General features: G+C 48.9%; 1 protein-coding gene across 3 annotated transcripts; it reads right to left on the minus strand.

Annotated features, from left to right (window-relative positions):
- Positions 1–193: 193 nt before the first annotated feature.
- LOC146005601 (ubiquitin carboxyl-terminal hydrolase CYLD-like) lies at positions 194–21,155 on the minus strand. Of its 3 annotated transcripts, none has more exons than XM_083144931.1 (15): positions 21,012–21,155; positions 18,641–19,122; positions 14,619–14,789; positions 12,470–12,542; positions 10,967–11,163; positions 10,423–10,585; positions 10,037–10,172; positions 9,807–9,917; positions 8,995–9,086; positions 3,588–3,654; positions 3,329–3,461; positions 2,449–2,557; positions 2,251–2,369; positions 1,478–1,691; positions 194–1,076 (listed from the first exon to the last, which is right to left on the minus strand). In XM_083144931.1, exons 2-15 carry the CDS (start codon positions 19,091–19,093, stop codon positions 892–894), a joined length of 2,223 nt encoding a protein of 740 aa, XP_083001057.1. In that variant the 5' UTR covers positions 19,094–19,122; positions 21,012–21,155; the 3' UTR covers positions 194–891. The 3 variants fall into 3 exon arrangements, with proteins under 3 accessions (XP_083001057.1, XP_083001058.1, XP_083001056.1); XM_083144932.1 differs by lacking the exon at positions 21,012–21,155 and adding an exon at positions 20,499–20,569 and having other exon boundaries at positions 10,967–11,160; XM_083144930.1 differs by lacking the exon at positions 21,012–21,155 and adding an exon at positions 20,499–20,569.
- Positions 21,156–22,941: the final 1,786 nt, after the last annotated feature.

A 22,941-nucleotide genomic window follows, 5' to 3' on the forward strand; every position in this document is an offset into this window, starting at 1 on the left:
ACCTCAGGCGGCATTAGCGCAACAGAATATGCTGCGCTATATAAGAGACTGTAAATAAAGAAATAATACTGTAAATTCCGCCCATGGTGTTGGCCTATTACCGGCCTTATATATTGGAATCAGTATATTTTCTATGCTATTTTCTCAGCCGTAACAATGAAGCCATCCCTGCCGGCCGCGCCGGTCCTCAGTGTACTGGCACAATTTTGCTTTATTTCTGCCATTATAAATATCTTCACAGATCCCTGAGATTTTACCACCCCCAAAAAAAAGTAAAAAAAAAAAAAGTTTCCATCCACAATTTGTGCCACACTTCTATCCAGTGTACGAGTTGCACGCACATTGCAGATAATCACTAGATGTAAAACAATTGTTTGCATAAGGTGCACAGGTGTAGTAATCCTAGTCTCTCCGCCGTATGCTCCTGCTGCTGTCTCCTCCTCTGGGGCTCCCTCTTGTGGTCAGCTGGCATACAGCACAGACTCTGAAGTATGAATATGCAGCGTACACTCCCTTAATTATTCTGCAATCGCACGGAAAGCATTTGGTGTTCTTACAAAGCATGGGATTGGTTAGTTACGGACATAACCAGTTGCTAATTCGCTGCAAACCCATCAATAATAACAAGAGGCATACCGTGTTCCGAGTAAGGGGCGAAGCCTCCATAGAGGCCATTCAGCCCTAGTAATGCTTCCTTCTCAGGTGTCCAGTGGGACTCACTCACATTTACAGCACATGTGACGCAGGGGTGACACACCGGCCAGCATGATGTCCCACGGAGTCTGCTGCTGCCGGTAATCTCAGATATAAGTATATCCAGCATACAGGTCACAGGACCAATGGGAACAGGCCGTCAGGTCTCCTAGATGCAGTACTCAGCGTTTACGCCTCTCATTTATACAGGGCCATCCTCTTACTCTGATACATGTACATGTAGGCATCGCAGAAGAGCCGCTTGGCCACGCCTCTCATCTCCCGCGGGTTCTGGCTGACCAGTTCCTCCAACGGAGAAGACAGGTAAGTGGTCACCTCCGGGCAACGGGTGACCCGGGGGATATTGTATCCGTCCTCGCTACCTGTAAGAATGAGAAGTCAGACACGGGAAGAATTTAAAAAAAGCGGTGATGTTGCACATAGAAACCAATCCGATTCTGTCTATCATTTTCTGGGTCGCAGAATCTGATTGGTTGCTATGCGCAACATCACCGCTTTTCATTTTTACAAGCTTACAAACATTTACCCCTTAGCTGCTGGGGGAGGGGTAGCAAAGCTTGGAGAGAGATAAAGCGGTGGATTTAGCAAACCGTGGAGAGAGACAAAGTTCCAGCCAATCTGGTCCTAACTGTCAAGTTACAGGCTGTGTTTGAAAAATGACACAAGCGGATTGGTTGGCACTTTATCTCTCCCCAAGTGTTGATACATCTGTCCTTTAATCGCATGAGCTGAGCTAACGGAACCTTCCAGCGTTCATCCTCACCAAATCTGTCGGCCATGCTGTCGAAGAACATCCAGCTGTCTTTCTCCGCTCCGTACTTCACGAAGGAAACGTAGTGACTGGTCTCTATGCACAGCACCGCAAACAGCTCCAGGGTCTCCCGATGGATCTGCTTCAGGCCCGGAGCTTCCGGGAAGCCCTTAGGGATCGTTAGAGGAACAGGCTTGTGGTCCTTCCTCTTGTGATGAGTGTGAACCTTATGTAAGAGAATCAGACACTGCACATTTGTAGATGGCTAGGGAAGGCAGGTGGTGACAGTGGGAGGCAGGTGGTGACAGTGGGAGGCAGGTGATGACAGTGGGAGATAGAGGGTGACGGGTGATGGCAGAGGAAGAGTGACTAAGAAGAGGCAGGGGGTGACTAAGGAAAGGCAGAAGCAGGTCAAGGATGATGGGGAGGCAGAGGGTGGCATGGGAAAAAAAGTGCGTGATGAGGCTGGCAGAGGTTGACGGGGGGGTGGCAGTGGGAGAAAGGGAGGTATAGAGTGGCAGCTACAAATGGGAGAGAGGCAGGCTGCATGGAGTTGGGAAATGCAGTGGGTTACAAGGATGGTAGTGGCGAATGGGAGAGGCCCAGGGTGATAGGGGATGCCACAGTATTACTAGAGAGCGGCATAAGTTGGCAGTGGGTGACAGGCAGTAGCAGTGGTTAACCAAGGGAAGGCAAGGAGTGACAGGGAGGCAGTGGGTAATGGAGGACGGCAGTGGGTACCCTTACTACCACCCCGGGGAGATAAGGACGTAGACGCACACTACCTGCTTACAGCACACCGCGCAGTACTGCTTCAGGCCGTGGTCGGAGAGGATGACGTCCGTGAAGCATTCGGCACATTCCTGGGTGGCCAAATGTCCGCACACCACGCACTCCCTGGGACCTGCCAGTGATAGCACATACATGACACACGTGTGCGGATGGTGGGTATACGCCTCCCGCGTGTCCCGTGTGATACTCACTGTTGAGGAGAAGATCTGTGATGTCCAGCTGCAGAGACGGGACAATTTTACTGAACATCTTGTACTCCTTCCCGAACCGCGGCATCTGGATGATGAAGCAGGACGGGACCTGGTGGCGGCAGGGAGAGGATTACACGTGTATAGAACACTAGAACGTCACAGATACACCCTATGTAATCAGCTCTGGGCACCCTCTATTCCTGCAGGGACTGTGTAAGGTATTATCTATAGAAACATATAAAACGGCTGCTACACTACTGGACACATTCCTGCCGTGGGGGCGACAATTTCAACAATTCCAAGATCCATAAACTAAAAATGTTGAAATAAATGAAAAAAATATTTTGTACACTGCCTAAGGTATTTTTTGTTTTGTCTTTTAAAATCTGAGCCAGAAGCAATATTACTGTGATAGAACACCACCGCGTGGACCATTCCCTCAATGGAACACCACCGCGTGGACCATTCCTACAACGGAACACCACCACGTGGACGATTACTGCAATGGAACACCACCACGTGGACCATTCCCGCAACGGAACACCACCGCGTGGACCATTCCCGCAACGGAAAACCACTGCATGGACCATTCCCGCAACGGAACACCACTGCATGGACCATTCCCTCAACGGAACACCACCGCGTGGACCATTCCCACAATGGAACACCACCATGTGGACCATTCCCGCAATGGAACACCACCGTGTGGACCATTCCCACAATGGAACACCACCGCGTGGTCCATTCCCACAATGGAACGCCACCACGTGGATCATTCCCGCAATGGAACACCGCAGCATGGACCATTACTGTAACATGGTATTACACTGCACAAACCTCTCCACACTAGGACATTACACAGGCACCCAGCCCCCATCACCTCAGTAAGCTTCAGGTTCGAGTGATGGAAGGACTGCTCCAGGAGCTGCTGGACGTTGGGCACCGCCATCTCTGGCTTCTTCTCTATAAAGATCTGATAGCAGTAACACTCCTGCACCCCCCGGCCCTGCGACCTGTAAGGAGCAAACACAGCGACAAAGCTCAATCCACAGAAACAGGGCAACACCCAGAAGCCTGATATAGGCCTAGTCTAACACCAGCTCTCTCATTACATCACCACCGATGGCCGAGGAACTTACTGCAGCTTCAGGAGAGGATCCGCTTCCAGGATACGATGCATGATCACGTTCAGGAACTCTTCTGGGTCTGAGATAGAGGGGAAGGATGAGAAGTCTACACATACATGGACATAGTAGTACACATACATGGACATAGTAGTACACATACATGGACATAGTAGTACACATACATGGACATAGTAATACACATACATGGACATAGTAGTACACATACATGGACATAGTAGTACACATCCATGGACATAGTAGTACACATACATGGACATAGTAGTACACATACACGGACATAGTAGTACACATACACGGAAATAGTAGTACACATACACGGAAATAGTAGTACACATACATGGACATAGTAGTACACATACATGGACATAGTAGTACACATCCATGGACATAGTAGTACACATACATGGACATAGTAGTACACATACACGGACATAGTAGTACACATACACGGAAATAGTAGTACACATACACGGAAATAGTAGTACACATACACGGACATAGTAGTACACATACATGGACATAGTAGTACACATACATGGACATAGTAATACACATACATGGACATAGTAGTACACATCCATGGACATAGTAGTACACATCCATGGACATAGTAGTACACATACATGGACATAGTAATACACATACATGGACATAGTAATACACATACATGGACATAGTAGTACACATACATGGACATAGTAGTACACATACATGGACATAGTAGTACACATACATGGAAATAGTAGTACACATACATGGACATAGTAGTACACATACATGGACATAGTAGTACACATACATGGACATAGTAGTACACATACATGGAAATAGTAGTACACATACATGGACATAGTAATACACATACATGGACATAGTAGTACACATACATGGACATAGTAGTACACATACATGGACATAGTAGTACACATACATGGACATAGTAGTACACATACATGGAAATAGTAGTACACATACATGGACATAGTAGTACACATACATGGACATAGTAGTACACATACATGGACATAGTAGTACACATACATGGACATAGTAGTACACATACATGGACATAGTAGTACACATAAATGGACATAGTAGTACACATACATGGAAATAGTAGTACACATACATGGAAATAGTAGTACACATACATGGACATAGTAGTACACATACATGGACATAGTAGTACACATAAATGGACATAGTAGTACACATACATGGACATAGTAGTACACATACATGGAAATAGTAGTACACATACATGGACATAGTAGTACACATACATGGACATAGTAGAACACATACATGGAAATAGTAGTACACATACATGGAAATAGTAGTACATATGCATATACATGGAGGGAAGTGTAATACAGAGATGGAGACTAGTAATCTCTCCAGCAGAGCAGACAGACTTATTGTGCAGGAACGCACAGTGCATAGAGGTGGAGCCAGTGAGGTCACAGCAGCTCAAATGCCTGCAGACTGAGATTTTTACCCTGCTCCCGATCCAATGCTAAACATGATTTTTCCTTATTTCGGAATATTTGCATCCCGTAAGGAGATATCTTGGGGGATGTGACCAATTCTAAACACAGAATGCATCAAGTTTCATGTACACCATATATACATAGCCTGAAGGTAAATGTATACTGTATTTTCTATCATTTGGGGCATTAAACAAAGTTTGTGTACACTGAACCTCACAGTAAAAGGTGTCAGTAAATCGTTCTCCATATTTTTAATCCCAGGAAGGTCCGATGACATCACACAAACCGTTATATACATAGATTTATTCTACAGTATCACAGATTGCTCGTTACAGTATATCCTGACTGCCTGGCATGTTCTCTGCACAGGAACGCACTAATATTTAATATAAAGAATCACCCTCTTTATTACATGAAGGGAACACGTTTGCACCATAATGGCTAAAACATTGACTTGTGTTCCTGGCCTGCAGTGGGAATGGGTTTCTGGGGGTATATGATCACTAGGCTTTAGGTCGACACAAGCATTATGTCAACATTCGGAATGTCGACATAGGTTTTTTTCATGTTTTTTTTAACTGACATGTGCCGACAGGAGGTATTTCATGCCCTAACATCCAGTAGGGTGTGGAGGGGGAACATAATAGTGTGCCCGAAGCATGGTGAGCGCAACAAGCCATGCGAGGAGACGCGGTGCACTGATACAGTACCCATGTCCACATTTTGGATAAAAAAACGTGAAAAACCCTATGTCAACCTTCCCAATGTTGACCTAATGCTTGTGTTGATCTAATGGCACTGTCGACCTAAACACATGTCGACCTTCCTGTGGTCAATCTAATGTTCCACAACATTTCTGGGGTGGGGGAAATGGGCGCAATCCTCCAAAATACATACTTCCCAGTTATCCTGCTCCTATACGGTTATAAGCTGCACCCCATTAACGGGCACCAATAAAGTATCCATAGAAATATATCCATTTACACACAAATACAAGGGCGAGTCAAAATGTATCCGCCCTCCAGTTAGATTAAAGCCTCTAATGGCTACGCTGTCTTATTAGCTCTTTCCATTCTAGGTCGCTGACTCCCCAATCACCGCTGCGCAGGTTTCAATGTGTTACATAAGACGATATGCACAGTATGGAGAAAGTGTGTAGTTGTGAAGAAGTGTGTAAGAATGGATAGAGAGGGTCGCACAAGTGTCAGCCATGAAGAAGGAGCCGGACAGCCATCTGCGACTGATGAGAACATGATTCTGCTAGATAGACGAGTGATGCTGGATTAGTACAGTAGCAGTACAGTCGCGGCTTCCAGCTCAGCCAAAAACACTATTGAATGAGGGAATACGGAATCTTGTGTACAGATGGATTAAGTGAATAGAAAAGCAGGGAGATTATGTTGCCAAATAATGAATTTGTATTTTCTGAAAAGTGATTGAAATAAATTCTACATCCAGAATGCGGATCATTTTTGACTCACACGTAATTTACGTTACCTAATAATATTTTTGTACCACTGTGGCCTCAGGGGGCTGCGGAGCCCAGTACAGCCGTAATCAGTGCTGGGCAGCAGATATAAAGTACGCATGATTACCGCCAAAGTCTAGAATCCTACACAGTCCTTTCTGGAGCCTCCGCTGGGCGGCTCAGCACAGTCCCCATGGAGTCTCCCCTAAATGGCTCAGCACAGTCCCCATGGAGTCTCCCCTGGATGGCTCAGCACAGTCCCGGTTGAGTCTCCCCTGGATGGCTCAGCACAGTCCGCATGGAGTCTCCCCTGGATGGCTCAGCACAGTCCCGGTTGAGTCTCCCCTGGATGGCTCAGCACAGTCCGCATGGAGTCTCCCCTGGATGGCTCAGCACAGTCCCGGTTGAGTCTCCCCTGGGTGGCTCAGCACAGTCCCCGTTGAGTCTCCCCTGGGTGGCTCAGCACAGTCCCCATGGAGTCTCCCCTGGATGGCTCAGCACAGTCCGCATGGAGTCTCCCCTGGATGGCTCAGCACAGTCCCGGTTGAGACTCCCCTGGATGGCTCAGCACAGTCCTCATGGAGTCTCCCCTGGATGGCTCAGCACAGTCCCCGTTGAGTCTCCCCTGGATGGCTCAGCACAGTCCGCATGGAGTCTCCCCTGGATGGCTCAGCACAGTCCCGGTTGAGTCCCCCCCTGGATGGCTCAGCACAGTCCGCATGGAGTCTCCCCTGGATGGCTCAGCACAGTCCCGGTTGAGTCTCCCCTGGATGGCTCAGCACAGTCCGCATGGAGTCTCCCCTGGATGGCTCAGCACAGTCCCGGTTGAGTCTCCCCTGGGTGGCTCAGCACAGTCCCCGTTGAGTCTCCCCTGGGTGGCTCAGCACAGTCCCCGTTGAGTCTCCCCTGGGTGGCTTAGCACAGTCCCCGTTGAGTCTCCCCTGGATGGCTCAGCACAGTCCGCATGGAGTCTCCCCTGGATGGCTCAGCACAGTCCCCGTTGAGTCTCCCCTGGGTGGCTGAGCACAGTCCCTCTTGGAGTCTCCCCATAGCGTCTCAGCACAGTCCCCATGGAGTCTCCCCTGGGCGTCTCAGCACAGTCCCCATGGAGTCTCCCCTGGATGGCTCAGCACAGTCCGCATGGAGTCTCCCCTGGATGGCTCAGCACAGTCCCGGTTGAGACTCCCCTGGATGGCTCAGCACAGTCCGCATGGAGTCTCCCCTGGATGGCTCAGCACAGTCCCCGTTGAGTCTCCCCTGGATGGCTCAGCACAGTCCGCATGGAGTCTCCCCTGGATGGCTCAGCACAGTCCCGGTTGAGTCTCCCCTGGATGGCTCAGCACAGTCCGCATGGAGTCTCCCCTGGATGGCTCAGCACAGTCCCGGTTGAGTCTCCCCTGGGTGGCTCAGCACAGTCCCCGTTGAGTCTCCCCTGGGTGGCTCAGCACAGTCCCCGTTGAGTCTCCCCTGGGTGGCTCAGCACAGTCCCCGTTGAGTCTCCCCTGGATGGCTCAGCACAGTCCGCATGGAGTCTCCCCTGGATGGCTCAGCACAGTCCCCGTTGAGTCTCCCCTGGGTGGCTGAGCACAGTCCCTCTTGGAGTCTCCCCATAGCGTCTCAGCACAGTCCCCATGGAGTCTCCCCTGGGCGTCTCAGCACAGTCTCTATGCAGTATCCCCTGGGTGGCTCAGCACAGTCCCTACCGAGTCTCCCCTGGGTGGCTGAGCAGTCGCTTCTGGAGTCTCCCCTGGGCGTCTCAGCACAGTCCCCATGGAGTCTCCCCTGGGCGTCTCAGCACAGTCTCTATGCAGTATCCCCTGGGTGGCTCAGCACAGTCCCTACCGAGTCTCCCCTGGGTGGCTGAGCAGTCGCTTCTGGAGTCTCCCCTGGGCGTCTCAGCACAGTCTCTATGCAGTATCCCCTGGGTGGCTCAGCACAGTCCCTTCTGGAGTCTCCCCTGGGCGTCTCAGCATAGTCTCTATGCAGTATCCCCTGGGTGGCTCAGCACAGTCCCTTCTGGAGTCTCCCCTGGGCGTCTCAGCATAGTCTCTATGCAGTATCCCCTGGGTGGCTCAGCACAGTCACTTCTTGAGTCTCCCCATAGCGTCTCAGCACAGTCCCCATGGAGTCTCCCCTGGGCGTCTCAGCACAGTCTCTATGCAGTATCCCCTGGGTGGCTCAGCACAGTCCCTACCGAGTCTCCCCTGGGTGGCTGAGCAGTCCCTTCTTGAGTCTCCCCATAGCGTCTCAGCACAGTCCCCATGGAGTCTCCCCTGGGCGTCTCAGCACAGTCTCTATGCAGTATCCCCTGGGTGGCTCAGCACAGTCCCTTCTGGAGTCTCCCCTGGGTGGCTCAGCACAGTCTCTATGCAGTATCCCCTGGGTGGCTCAGCACAGTCCCCATGCAGTATCCCCTGGGTGGCTCAGCAGACATAAATACCTTTCTCAGATGTGGTGAAGCTGGGACACTGGCTCTCCTCCATCAGCTGATGTCGTAGGGTCATCACGCTGTCCGCAGACACAAAGCCTTTCCTGTGTGCGACAATGGTGCAATGTAACATTATACATATAGAATATATAGAACCACCAATATGCAGGGGCAGGGAGGCGGTCACTATAAGGGGGTAGCTGTGTGGTGGGAAATGGGGGGTTATTATATATACACACACACACACACACACACACACACACACACACAGTGCCACAATGGTCCTGCAGAGCCTAACAATACATCTGCCGCATCCCCCCCATGTTGAACCAAAGGTGCTCTGCAAATGTTCTCTAATAAATGTCCCTGTGGTGCTTTACAGCTGGAGAACGGAGCTGCACATTGTGTGTTACATACTATAGGATACAGTGGAGGAGTATAAATCCCAATAATTACTACGGCAGCCTCTAATCTATAGACCGTTATCTGAACATCACCCACATCACTAGCGGCTGAGGACAGCGCGGAGGGGTCACTGCTGGTATCACATGGGCACAACATTCGCAGCTTACTGGTGCAAACCAGAATCAGGGCCTATAGTCATTGCCTATTAGCTGACAAACAAATGGTCTTTTCAGGTTTAAGGTCTCAGGACATATGAGGGCAATAAGAGACTATTCCCCCTCATATTTACCATACACAGGGAAACCAGAGGATCGTTACAGAAGGATAAAATCCTGGAATTGCCACCATAACTCATGCACGCCGGTCCCAACTGTGACATTCACTCTACTGCCTGCTAGCTACAAGGGGTGCGGCCTCACTTGCGCAGTGGGTTCACAATCTCCTCTCGCAGGGTCTGCTGGATCTGTCCATTTGGGAAAGACGACGGTTTGAAGAGAAGACAGTCCAGAATGGAGGTGCAGGAGAAGAGACTACAAGCAGAACACACAAAACAACAATTCTATTAGAGCTCCCCGCCATTATATAACTAGACAGCAGCATCATGCAGTGCTGCTCTGCCCACGCTCAGCAGGGACCGCCCCCGAGTTACCTGAAGAGGGCAGTATCCATGTAGCAGGAGTTGCAATGTCCTTGAATGCCCCTCATATCTCCTTCTAAAACCTCCAATGCCGCTTGTTCCTGTAGAGGGGGAACCTTCCCCATTACACGCTGACCGTCATCGGTTCCTGCAGGAAGCAGCAAATGTGTTTGTATCACCGGCGCGTTTCACATTCTCTAGATGCCATCACTGATAATAAATGTTCTAGGTTACTAAATAACATTTGTATAACGGGGTCCTAGACGTTGATGGACACAAAGGTCTAGGCCCGATCTCTTCGTTGTTTAACAACTCAATCCCAACCATGCAAATTTTTTGCGTTAAGAACATATATTTCAATAGCTCCTGGCTTTCTTCTACAGCCACGGACGACTCACTCTGCGCGGTGACCTCCAGACTCTTTGGCTGTTCTTCTCTACTGGACAAGAAGCGCGTATCCGGCTGGCAAGCTTTCAACTTCACAAAGATTCCGCGTTTCGCCGGGCAGAAAAAATACCTGTGACCGCACCACATGCCGTCGGTGCAGCCTTTATCTTCTTCCTGAATGGGGCGGGAAGAAGAATCAGGGTCCAACTGCTGCGCAACTTACAGGATGTAGCTCACGCAACATACGGTTAATTTATTCTCTGCTCTCGTTATAACTGCACGATTATCCCAAACACACCAACGGCTTCGATCCAACTGATTGTGGATTGTGATTTGATCCAAGATAGTGGGGGTGAGGTGGTGGCACAGTTAAAAAACATGATAAATAAATTAAAAACTTTTCTTGACTTAACATTCTACGGGCGGTTGATACTGCTGGGAGAAAACGTGAGCTCTCGTGGTGGTTGCATTAGTGGATGGCGCCAAATTCTATAAGAAAGACGCCCAGGGTGCTACTAAATATTAACAATTCAAAGAGTAGGGAGCGGAACTTACCAGCTCTACTCCAACCATCGGATCCTCCTTTTGGGGCAGGTACCCCAACCATCGAATGATCCCAAACGCCAGTTCTTCCTCCTTGTACTGGATCTGTACCAAGGAGTTCACACCCAAATTTCTATCTCCAATATTTTCTTTCAGCTTCCCCCCATTATTCGGGCTCTTTGATTCGTTGGCAGAGCTTGGATTATCTTCTAGGAAAACAGAGGACCGGGCATTAGCATCACATATAAACGTCACATGTTTTGTATAGCCAATACGGTCAATCTGGAAAAATCTAATTTGACGGTAAGAACCAAGCACATCCGGACCGGACATCTCTAGCACTAATGTGTATATTCGTACCCATTTAATCCTATTTGCGGCTGGGATTTGCACATCCGTGCATGATACTCTGGAGTTAATGCTTTTGCTTGGGGACCGTAGATGAAAAATGTCCCCAGCTGTGGAATAACCCTGCTGACGCCCGATGTTGGTTTTAAAAAAAAAAAAATACAGTGTACCTCTATTTTATTTGTCCCCTGTATTTTTCGAACCAGGACCAGTTCAAGAGTCCGGTGCCGGTTTTTGAAAACAGGAGAGTTTAAAAAAAAATTTTCCTCTGTATTGAAGAAACCAGGACCGGCTGAAAGAGCTCGCGGCTGCCGATGCTCGTGATCTTTAACACTATGGGCCTTATTCTAGTTCACTCTTTCTGACAAAATCCTTCTTAGATGGACAAAACCATGTGCACTGCAGGTGGGGAAGATGTTACTTGTGCAGAGAGAATTAGATTTGGGTGGGGTTTTACTTCAAAGTGTAAAAATATAATATTGCAGTGTAAAAATAAAGCAGTCAGTATTTTCCCTGCACAGAAACAAAAAAACTCACCCAAATCCAATTCTCTCTGCACATGGATTTGTCCATCTAAGAAGGATTTTGTCAGAAAGAGTGAACTAGAATAAGGCCCAATGTTTCTTTACACAGAGAAGCAATCTGAGGAATCTGTCTGATCCGGGAGATGTTTCAGCGTCGGACGTATTTGGCTGCCGGTAAATTCGTCAACCAACGACAAATGACTTCACCATCGGAATATACGAACCCGGAGAGATCGGCAGCATTGTAATTTTGCCGAGTTCTCAGGTCGAAAATATGGCTGATCGCGGCCGAAGCCGTTCGTGAACATTCGTATTTACTCTGATTTCTCCATCAGAATCATCCCCCAAATTGCAAATTTTCCTTAGAAGCATTCCGAGTTGAATGTGGAGTTGCAGGACTGAATGCGGCCGCAGCTAGCAATGTGCATGCACCGAGGAGAATGCGCATCATGGCGTAAGTATGCATGATTCTGAGTGGTATGCACCGCGGTCGTTACTCTACAGCCGCCAAACTTCTCTGCACGTGGGAAAAGCATTGGTGAAATGGGCGGAGATATCCCCAGGATTGCTCCGAAATGCCGACACACGCTTACTCTGCATACACAAATCACTGGACACACAGCAATAATACGGGGTACTGTACTTGGAGATGGCGTCTCTTCCTTCACTACAGCGTCCGGCCGAATGCTCAGCGGCTCGTCCGATAATCTGTCGCCCTGCCGGAACAATGCACAGCGATTACTCCCTACACTGCGGGATCTATAGAACATCATTAAAACAGATATAATACAAACAGGCTATAATGACTTTGGGGTGATTCAGGTCGGATCGCTCAGGTCACATGAGAAAATCTGTGCATGTGCGAACTCCGGGAGCAAGCGCCTTTTCACACTTGCCAGAGCGTTCGCACCAGGATAGGCAGGAAGGGGGCGGATGCAAAGGACCGCCAGCGTTGTATGGGCGTTCCCAGAAAAACGGTGCCCATGCATCCTCAGGGTGGGCGGCGGATGCCACATGACGTCAGTGCCCTCCCCCAATGTGGTGGATAGCGGGCATCTGAAGTGTAACCAGGCTGACTTTTCAGAGCGAAAGCTGAGAAATCATCGATGGTGATCGACCATCGAATGATTTCTCCTCCGCGCGTCCGCATGCAAGCGGATGTACGCTTACATACACATCCTGTCGTATGTTAGTGCGCAAATTCGCTGGGGCGGCGGTGGGGGCGCGCCTTCACCTGCTTGTTATACACTGCCAAGCGAGCAGGTCTGACCACTAGGTCTACAAGCATTAGGTCGACACAAGCATTATGTCAACATGCGGAAGTTCAACAGTCAAAAGGTCGACTTGAGTTTTTCACGTTTTTTGGAGGGGTCGACATGTGCCGACAGGCGGTATTTAATGCCCTACCATCCACTAGGGCCCTGGTGGGAGAATATAATAGTGTGCCGAGCGCAGCGAGCCATGGGAGGGGACGCGTGCACTTTTTTAGTGTTCATGGCAACTGTGTCGCCATTCGGGCCAACAAAGTGAAAAACACCATGTCGACCTTTTGACTTTTGACCTAATGCTTGTGTCAACCTAATGACCCTGTGAACCTAACCCATGTCGACCTTCATGCATATCAACCTGACACTTGTCGACCTAGTTGCTGTCTTTCCAATGATCCATCCCGGTCTGAATCAGGCCCTTTATACACATGAGAGAAACTGGAGGACAAATGTGAGCAGCACAGTGGCGTAGTGGTCAGCACCAAGGTCATGCATTCAATTCCCAATCATCTGTGTGTAGTTTGTATGTTCTCCGTGTATTTCCATGGGTTTCAACCATGTTAAATTGGTCGACACATAAAAAGGTCGACATGAGGTTTTAAAGGGGGGAAAAAAATCTTGTTTTGAACTTCTTCATACATTACTTCCATCCACTTAGACTCTTCTTATGCGTCGACCTTCTTATGCGTTGACCAATTTACTCACCAACTTTTTGCTTGTGTTGACCTTTTGTCTTTCGTTCGACCTACAGTATTATACCACAGCGGCTAATGGTGGCTAAAGTTCGTTATACTGCGCAGTGCAGGGGTATTTACCCTCAGTATGTGACACGGCGTATGTGAGGTGACATCGCCACTCTCCAGATATAAGAATATATGTAATTGGATGCGTTATACACAATACTTGTCAATTGCGTGCGACTGAGTCTCTGAACCTGTATACAGAGTCCTACGGCTTTTTTACAGCGCTTTGTATACAAACTCAGATATACAAGGTGTCTCATAACAAACTAATCCGCGCAGACTTCTGGTGCATTCTGGTCATTTTGCCACTAAGATGCATTTTTGGACCAAAGAAATTAATAATTTGCCCAGCGCTAGAAGATTTGCGCACGATCTAGCGGCTCCCTCGTGCCAAGCACATCATCCATTTTAGGACATGCTAGAACCAAAGATGGTTGCACTGGATACCAAGGTTCAAGGGAGACTGAAAGCTGAGGGAGTGACGTGCAGTTTCTATATTTCCAGCAGCGACCCAACGCTATGCGTCAGATGCTGACATGGCGGAACACCAGCTTCTGGCTCACAGAATGGGGGTCACTCCCTAACCTGACATAAGACACTTCACCCCCAACATGGCTGCATCTATCTATCTATCTATCTATCTATCTATCTATCTATCTATCTATCTATCTATCACAGCGCGCGGCTGTACCGCTAGGAACACCATGAAGCCAGCACTGGAGACTCAGCTGCACTACAGCGAGCAATAGACAAGGAAAGCAACTTTGTCTCCTGAACATACCGGGTTGGAGGAACTTGTCTGCGGGGGCGGGGTCCCCGGTTCCCCCACTGGTGGCATTCCGCAGAAGATGATCTTGTTGAACGGTAAGAGAAGACCGCTATCCTTCTTACATTTGAAGAAGGTCACCCCTTTATACGATCCGTCAATGTTCCCTCGGCCTTCACCTTCACCCTGCAGGAGAACAGAACATTAATATCCGCAGGTAACGCGAGGAGGGTGAGCAACAGGAAATGGGAAGCCCATAGCGGGCACAGCTGTAAGTAATGACGATGACACTATTTGCCATCGCCAACCAATCGGCACTGTAGTAACATTTATCAATTGTTTTCTAGGTACTTATGTAGTATCTGGACGCCCGATGAAAAAATCGGGTCCATCGCATCACATCGCATGCGACCAAATCGCATGCGATGCGATGGACCCGATTTTTCCATAGGATTCAATGTTAAAATGGACGGAGTCCATTTTAACATAGGATTCTATGGGAAAAGGGGTCCTTTTCATACCCCTACTATCCAACTACGCATGGAGTTGGATATAAACCTGTGGCGAGCGTAGCGAGCCCGAAGCGTGGCGAGCCCAAAGCGTGGCGAGTGCAGCGAGAGGATGCGGAATACTTTTTAACTAATCCGCGTCCCCTCGCCACGCTTCGGGCTCGCTACGCTCGCCACAGGTTTATATCCAACTCCATGCGTAGTTGGATAGTGGGGAAATGAAAAGGACCCTTTTCCCCATAGAATCCTATGGAAAATCGGGTCCATCGCATCGCATGCGATTTGGTCGGATGCGATGCGATAATCGGGCGTCCAGATACTACATAAGTACCGTTTTCTATAAATGGTAGCAGGGCATTAGGTTACCATGGGCAATCTTTCGACTGCTTTATACATCGCCCCCCTCAGTGCTCCGTGACCCCATGTGGTGAAAAGTCGGTTGCGTGAAACCGTGTTATCGTCACTTTGGGGGCGTATCCCTGGAAATACTGGTCTGCCCTAGGATACTTGTCGCGCTGCATTGTGACGTTGGCATCTGTACTTCTACCTTATTCCGCTGTCTAAGGGATTGTGGTCACCTAGATATTAGCATTACAATCTCCCCCTTTTACCATCCCAACGGGCATAGGGGGATCTGGGGGGGGGGGGGGGGGGGGGGTTTGTGACAATGTGTCACACAGGAGCGCTGATATTTTTAATGTTTTTAAACGTTTTAAACAGGAGGACCTTTCTCTAATCTGGGTTTAGGTTGCTGCCCCCTATATTCACATGTGAGCCTCTATTAAGTTGCCAACTACCACTGATAACTACAACCCATTGCATATTGGGCTAACAGAGACTGTGATTGTACTGTGGACCTGAGTAACATCTGAGCCTGGGAGTGTGGAGTCCAGTTGGAAACAAGCAAAGGGGGCACTTATACCCCACACAGAGAGACTGCCTAAAGCACACCAGGAAGGAACATCCTCAAAATTACATCTATATGGCCACAGATGAGATTGACTCTCTTAATGCGGGACTGGTAACTATTATCCATTGCCTCATATAATTTGAAAAAGCCTTAATTACCAAAGCCTCGTTATATATTAAATATAGACTCATAATGGTTCTAGATTGATTTTATGTTATATGGTGTCTGTCTTGTGTGTCTATTTTATTACGTTAGAAGTGCACTTCGATAAATTGTTTTTTATGATGATATATATGGAAAATAAATATATTATATTTTGAATATACAAAAATTGTGTTTATTGCTCTGGGTGTAGCTGCGCCTCCTATAAACAGAAGTTGGTGATATTCACTGATTTCTACCCCCAAAAAGGGCATAGGGCGAGATTACAATCGTGTGCCCGAAGCATGATGATCCCTGTGAGGGGAAGCGTTACACTAATACAGTGTTCATGTCCATGGGAAACGGTCAATGGGTCCCCAGCATGTTGGTCGACAGTCATTACGTCAACACCGTTAGTTTGACATGCATTTAGGTCGACACGAGTCTAGGTCCTGGATGGCTAACCTTGACACTCCAGATGTTATTGAACTACACATCCCAGCATGCTCTGCATCAGATTTATGCCCGAAGCATGGCGAGCGTAGCGAGGGGACATGGTGCTACGTTTCAGTGTCCATGTCGACGGTGTCGACTTTCTGGACAAAATTTGGTACTTGTATAGTTTCACGGCGCCCGATATATCAGATGCTATATTGGCCGATATATCGATGCGATCCGAAGCGATTTTTGACCTGTTCATAACCCCACTTTCCACTACGCATGGAGGTGACTTTATACAGTGTGGCGAGCGCAGTAATCTGTGTCCACTCGCCAGGATTCGGGCTCGGTGGTGAGCTGCACTCGCCACACTGTATAAAGTCTACTCTATGCATAGTGGATAGTGGGGTTATGAACAGGTCAAAAATCGTTTCGGATCGCATTGATATATCGGCCAATATCGCATCCGATATATCGGGCGCCGTGAAACTACACAAGTACCCAAAATTTATTTTAAAAACCCGATGTCGACCTGATGACCTAACCCATGTCAACCTAGACTCATGTCAAACTAATGACTGTCAACCTAATGATCCACACTCATGTCGACATAGACAACCAAAAAACATGAAAAAATCATGACAATTTTCCTCGGTACTTGTTTAGTTTCACGACGACACTTCCCAGCAGATAGCATTGTATGCAAATCATATGCAAATATCTCATGCAATTTGCATACGATTTGCATGCGATTCGATCTGCGATGAGATTTAGCACACCCCCACTATCCATGTCAGCCCGAAGAGTGGCGAGCGCATACGGTAAGTGTCATCCCGACCTGTTCATACTCCCAATATCGTATCCATGTTGGAACGGAGTTGATTTTATAAAGTGTGGCGAGCGCAACGAGCCATCGAGCCCGAAGCGTGGCCTGCGCAGAGAGCCCCACAAAGGGGCCGCGGAAAACGGGCCCGAAGCGTGGTGAGCGCACCAAACCCCGTGAGGGGACATGGATTACTTGACGTGTATTCCGCAGCCCCTCGCCACGCTTCGGCTCATTTTAAGCGGACCCTCGCCACACTTTATAAGATCAACGCCGATGTGGATAGTGGGGGTATGAACAGGTCGGGAGTATGCATACCACGTCTGCTCGCGGGGCACACTGCGCTCGCCATGCTTCGGGCTGACGTGGATAGTTAAATCGCATCGCAGATCGAATCGTATGCAAATCGTATGGAAATCGTATGCAAATATCACATGCGATTTGCATACGATTTACATACGATCTGCTGGGAAGTGCCGCCGTGAAACTAAACAAGTACCCTTTTTATCATGTGACGACCAATAGTGATCAACCTACTGACTGTCCACTTTACGATCCACTCCCCATCACGATCCCCCAGCAAGATCAGGCCGCACCGAGCGCTGTATCGCAAGGACTGTTTCGCAGACGCGGCAGAACACCCCATCAGATCTATCAGCGCAGTGGAGTTAGAGGAGTTTGTCAAATCACCATATTTTGGAGAATAGGACGCTCGGCGCAGGCTGGGTCACATGACACCTGGCGCACTGCAAAGGGATGTTTGGCGCAACTGCAGCCATATTTTATGAGGATACAACAAGCACTCAATGGGCGCTGTTGTCATCACTGCGGCATCTTTGTCTGTGGATGATGTCATACACAGGTATATGACGTGTACACACTTGCAGATGGGCGGGATTGTTAGATCACTGAGACGCACTGCGCAACTGTCGGGGGTCCATATTGTTAGGTGTCAAAACTGAGAGAAAAAAAAACGTGAAAAACTTATGTCTTCCACGTCGACCTTGATACTGTCTATCCTGTGACCCGCACCCATTATATCTGTTCTCTATACACATTTCCAACTTGTAGGGGCCTATTTATCTAGTTCCCTTTGTTGGATATATAACCAGTGATTTTCTAGGGGTATGCACTAATATTACGCACCCCCGGAACGCATCTGTGGGCCCGGCGGCAGATATCAGAGACGAAGGTAAGAAACCCCAGGGGCACCTACCTCCAGCTCCACTCCGAAGTAGACAGGGGGCAGTAAGCTGTTGCTGTTCAGGGTGCTGCCAACGTAATGTACAAGGGCTGGGTAAAGCCGCTGCTCGTGTTCCACCAGAACCTGCTGCCCGGCCTCAGCTTGGACGGCCTGCTCCAGGGGGCTCCGCTCCAGGAAGCACCTGAGCCTCTCCGTGGGGCTGGGAATGGCCAGCAGCAGAGCAGCCTGTTTCCTGGTCACAGCCTGCAGAACCTCGACATCTGCGTCCACCTGGACGTTCTCTTCTATCACGGAGACGTAGAGGGAGTGGGCCGGGTTCTGGTCTGCGGAGATGCTCTGCAGGTAGGCCTCCTCGCTCATGCAGCACAGTCTGCCAGGTTCCACCGCCCGAGTGCCCACCGGGATCTTCTCCATCAGTATGAAGTACATAAGGAAGTCGTCCACCTCACTGCCCTGTTTGGCCATGCTGCCTCCGCCGAGATGAGGCCGGATACCTGCGAACGAGAGGCCCAGAGTCAGTGTCGGTGTGAACAGGAGACTTGAAGGGATCTCAGGGGCTAATACCTGCAATCCTGTCATTGCTGTGCAGGTCTGCAAAGCTTCCCTGTAACATAATCCGAGAGCATGAAGTAATCTCTGTCCATGTGCCCAATATTTATACAGGACGAGGGGATAAAGATCTGTACATCCCAGATACCTGTGGCCAGGCCAGCTTCCACCCCGAACCTCTGACACCCCGATACTCCGCTGGCTGCAATATGGGTAACGCCCGGGGTGTAACTTTGTCTGCAGGATTATTACGGAGGTCACAGACTGTTATAACGCCACATTAGCCGGATAATTATCCACCGGCTGCTGAACAAGACTGACGCACTTACCAAGCGCAACTTCTGTGGACAGCTAGCGCCAATCTTCATGTGCTTTATCCAGACCTGAACAGTGACAAGCACAGGTGCGCACCCCCCAAAAAGGGGTGTGGCCTCTCACTATAGGGGGAGTGACCAAGCATCACACCTTAAATAAAACCACTAAGGACAGCACGCGCGGTGAGGAACACTGGGAAGGAACCGGTTGGATATACCAATGGCAATTCCGTAATGTATCGTATTACAGAAATGCGGGCAAACTTCCAAAACTGCATTTTCTGAGGTTTTAGCTTTGATGTATCCCACCCCAGATCTTTGCTGCAATTCTGCATCTCAATGTTCATAAAACCCGGATTGAGCATTATTAGCGGCTCGTTCATGACTCTAGAACACAGGTACTTAAACTCGGTCCACAGGACCTCAGGCAGTGCATGTTTTCCAGGTCTCCTCACAGAAATGCAAGTGAAATAATTAGTGCCACCTGTGGATCTTTCAAAATGTGTCAGTGAGTAATGAGTGCACCTGTCGGGTGACCTGGAAACTGTGGATTGTGTAGGGTGCTGAAGATCGAGTTTGAGAACCCCTGCTCGAGAATGTGAATATTTCTCTTGAAGAACCGAACAATACATCTCATCACCCAAATATACCCTCGCCATTCTGGCTGAGGCCTCTGCTTCTCCTGTAAGCTGCACGTCCAGGGGTGTCCCAGGGCAGTGAGGGACTGGCGGTGGGAACGGCTGAGGATCAATTGTTCCACTGTATTGCGAAACTACTGTATCACTGAGATTAAGGAACTGGAACCACAGCACTAGAAGAACATCTCACCCGCAGCCCTGGAAGCAGAAGGCCGGGTGTCCTGCCCGAATACCAGCTGACAGGGGCAGTTATATCACTATATACCCACTACTGTACATGTATATACAGAGATTACCCCCAGGAGTAGGGTGGAAGAGTAGGGTGGAAGTATCTGGTGGGGAAAGTTAGTTTCTCTTTCTGTTACATACCTTCCTCTATGTGCAGCCAAGTAGCTCAGTGACCGCAGGTTATACAGGGTGCATGCCGGGGGACAGGAAACACAGGGTCATTAGGGTAATAGGCTGTATGTATGTCTAATATGGAAGTTATGCTGTCTGTATACACTGATATTAGCATCTGCAGGAGTCATTCCAAGCATTATATATATATATATATATATATATATATATATATATATATATACATACAGTATATATCCAGCAATGGGGGACAGTGCAAATCACACACCTGCAGACACTATCTCTTGCATCCTGTGCCTAGAGCAGCCCTGGGTATGATTACCCAGCATCAGCTGCTGGTGAACTACAAGTCCCAGCATTCCCTGCTAGGCTGCAGAGAGCGAGGACTACACAGCTGTAGAAGTGCAGGGTGTCTGGCTATGAGAGGATATGCTACAGTATGCACAGTCTGTGCCTTGGAGGACATGCTGGGCCTTGTAGTGCAGCACAGCTGTGCCAGGGCATGGCAGGTGTCATACTCACAGTGAGTGGCGGCTGTAGGACCCTGGTGGGAGCCTCCCTCCCTCTGAGGGGTCGGGTCACTGCTGCTGCTGGGTGCTGGAACGAGGAAGCAGGAACAGAGAGCAAGGCAGTCCCTCCCCCAGCCTCAGGGAGACCCAATCACAGGCCGGGAGAGGGGACAGGAGGGATTACCCCACCCCCTTCTCCCTGCACTGTGGGCGGTGCCACTGTCACTGTGTGTGTGATTGTGTGTGTGCGAAACTCTTGTCAGTGTGTCACATTGGAGGTATATGTCTGTGTCTATGTATGAGTATATGTGGGTGTGTAGCAGTCTGTGTGTGATTGTATGTCTGTATATCGGTGGGAACCGGGATCTACAGCAAAAAGATAGACAACCATTAGGTCGACACCCTTAGTTTGACAAGCAAAAAAGTCGACATGCAAAAAGGTCGACATGAAAAAGGGTCGACACAAGCATTAGGCCGATAGTGTCTAGGTCGACAGCCAAAAGGTCGACATGGGGTTTTTCACTGTTTTTGACCCGATTGTCGACACAGTCGACATGGACACAGTTTGAAGTGCACCGCATCCCCTTGCATCGCTCGCTGCGCTTGCAATGCTTTGGGCAAGGTGCTTGGCTACGCTCAGCACACTATTTTCTTCTCCCACCATGCCCTAGTGGAGGGTAGGGGATGAAATACCCGCCTGTCGGCACATGTTGGCTCAAAAAGCAGTGAAAAACCCCATGTTGACCTTTTGACACTGTCAACCTAATGGTTGTGTTGACCTTTTTCATGTCAACCTTTTTCATGTTGACATTTTTGTATGTTGACACTTTTGCTTGTCGAACTAATGGTTGTCTATCTTTTTGCTGTAGAGCCCTTGTCCGGATACCTATCAGTGTAAGTGGGTGTGTAGCAGGCTGTGCGTGATTGTGTCTCTGTATATCAGTGTGAGTGGGTGTGTAGCTGGCTGTGTGTGATTGTGTCTCTGTATATCAGTGTGAGTGGGTGTGTAGCAGTCTGTGTGTGTGTCTCTGTATATCAGTGTGAGTGGGTGTGTAGCAGTCTGTGCGTGTGTCTCTGTATATCAGTGTGAGTGGGTGTGTAGCAGGCTGTGTGTGATTGTTAGGGTGACCAACTCATCCCTTTAATCCGGGACACATATTAATTACACAGGTTCTGTGGCAGTTTAAAACCAGGTGAAATGGAGTCTTGAGGTGTGGCAGTTTAAAACCAGGTGAACGCCAGCCACAGAACCTGTGTAATCTATATGTGTCCCGGATTAAAGGGATGAGTTGGTAACCCTAGTGATTGTGTCTCTGTATATCAGTGTGAGTGGGTGTGTAGCAGGCTGTGCGTGATTGTGTCTCTGTATATCAGTGTGAGTGGGTGTGTAGCAGGCTGTGTGTGATTGTGTCTCTGTATATCAGTGTGAGTGGGTGTGTAGCAGTCTGTGTGTGTGTCTCTGTATATCAGTGTGAGTGGGTGTGTAGCAGTCTGTGCGTGTCTCTGTATATCAGTGTGAGTGGGTGTGTAGCAGTCTGTGCGTGTCTCTGTATATCAGTGTGAGTGGGTGTGTAGCAGTCTGTGTGTGTGTCTCTGTATATCAGTGTGAGTGGGTGTGTAGCAGTCTGTGTGTGTCTCTGAATATCAGTATGAGTGGGTGTGTAGCAGTCTGTGTGTGTCTGTATATCAGTGTGATTGGGTGTGTAGCAGGCTGTGTGTGTCTCTGTATATCAGTGTGAGTGGGTGTGTAGCAGTCTGTGTGTGTGTCTCTGTATATCAGTGTGAGTGGGTGTGTAGCAGGCTGTGCGTGATTGTGTCTCTGTATATCAGTGTGAGTGGGTGTGTGTAGCAGGCTGTGCGTGTCTCTGTATATCAGTGTGAGTGGGTGTGTAGCAGTCTGTGTGTGTGTCTCTGTATATCAGTTTGAGTGGGTGTGTAGCAGT

Source organism: Crinia signifera, chromosome 5 (genome assembly GCF_055691185.1).
Source record: "Crinia signifera chromosome 5, ASM5569118v1, whole genome shotgun sequence".
Taxonomy (NCBI): Eukaryota; Metazoa; Chordata; class Amphibia; order Anura; family Myobatrachidae; genus Crinia; species Crinia signifera.

What these genes read in the sequence shown, in the direction of transcription:
- LOC146005601 (XM_083144931.1), bottom strand. Translation starts at nt 19,093, where the DNA reads ATGGCCAAACAGGGCAGTGAGGTGGACGACTTCCTTATGTACTTCATA. An exon ending in GGAAGAGACGCCATCTCCAA is followed by an intron (nt 11,164 to 12,469) that starts GTACAGTACCCC and finishes CTGTTTTCCTAG; the next exon opens with AAGATAATCCAAGCTCTGCC. An exon ending in CTTCACCACATCTGAGAAAG is followed by an intron (nt 3,655 to 8,994) that starts GTATTTATGTCT and finishes CCTCTATCTCAG; the next exon opens with ACCCAGAAGAGTTCCTGAAC.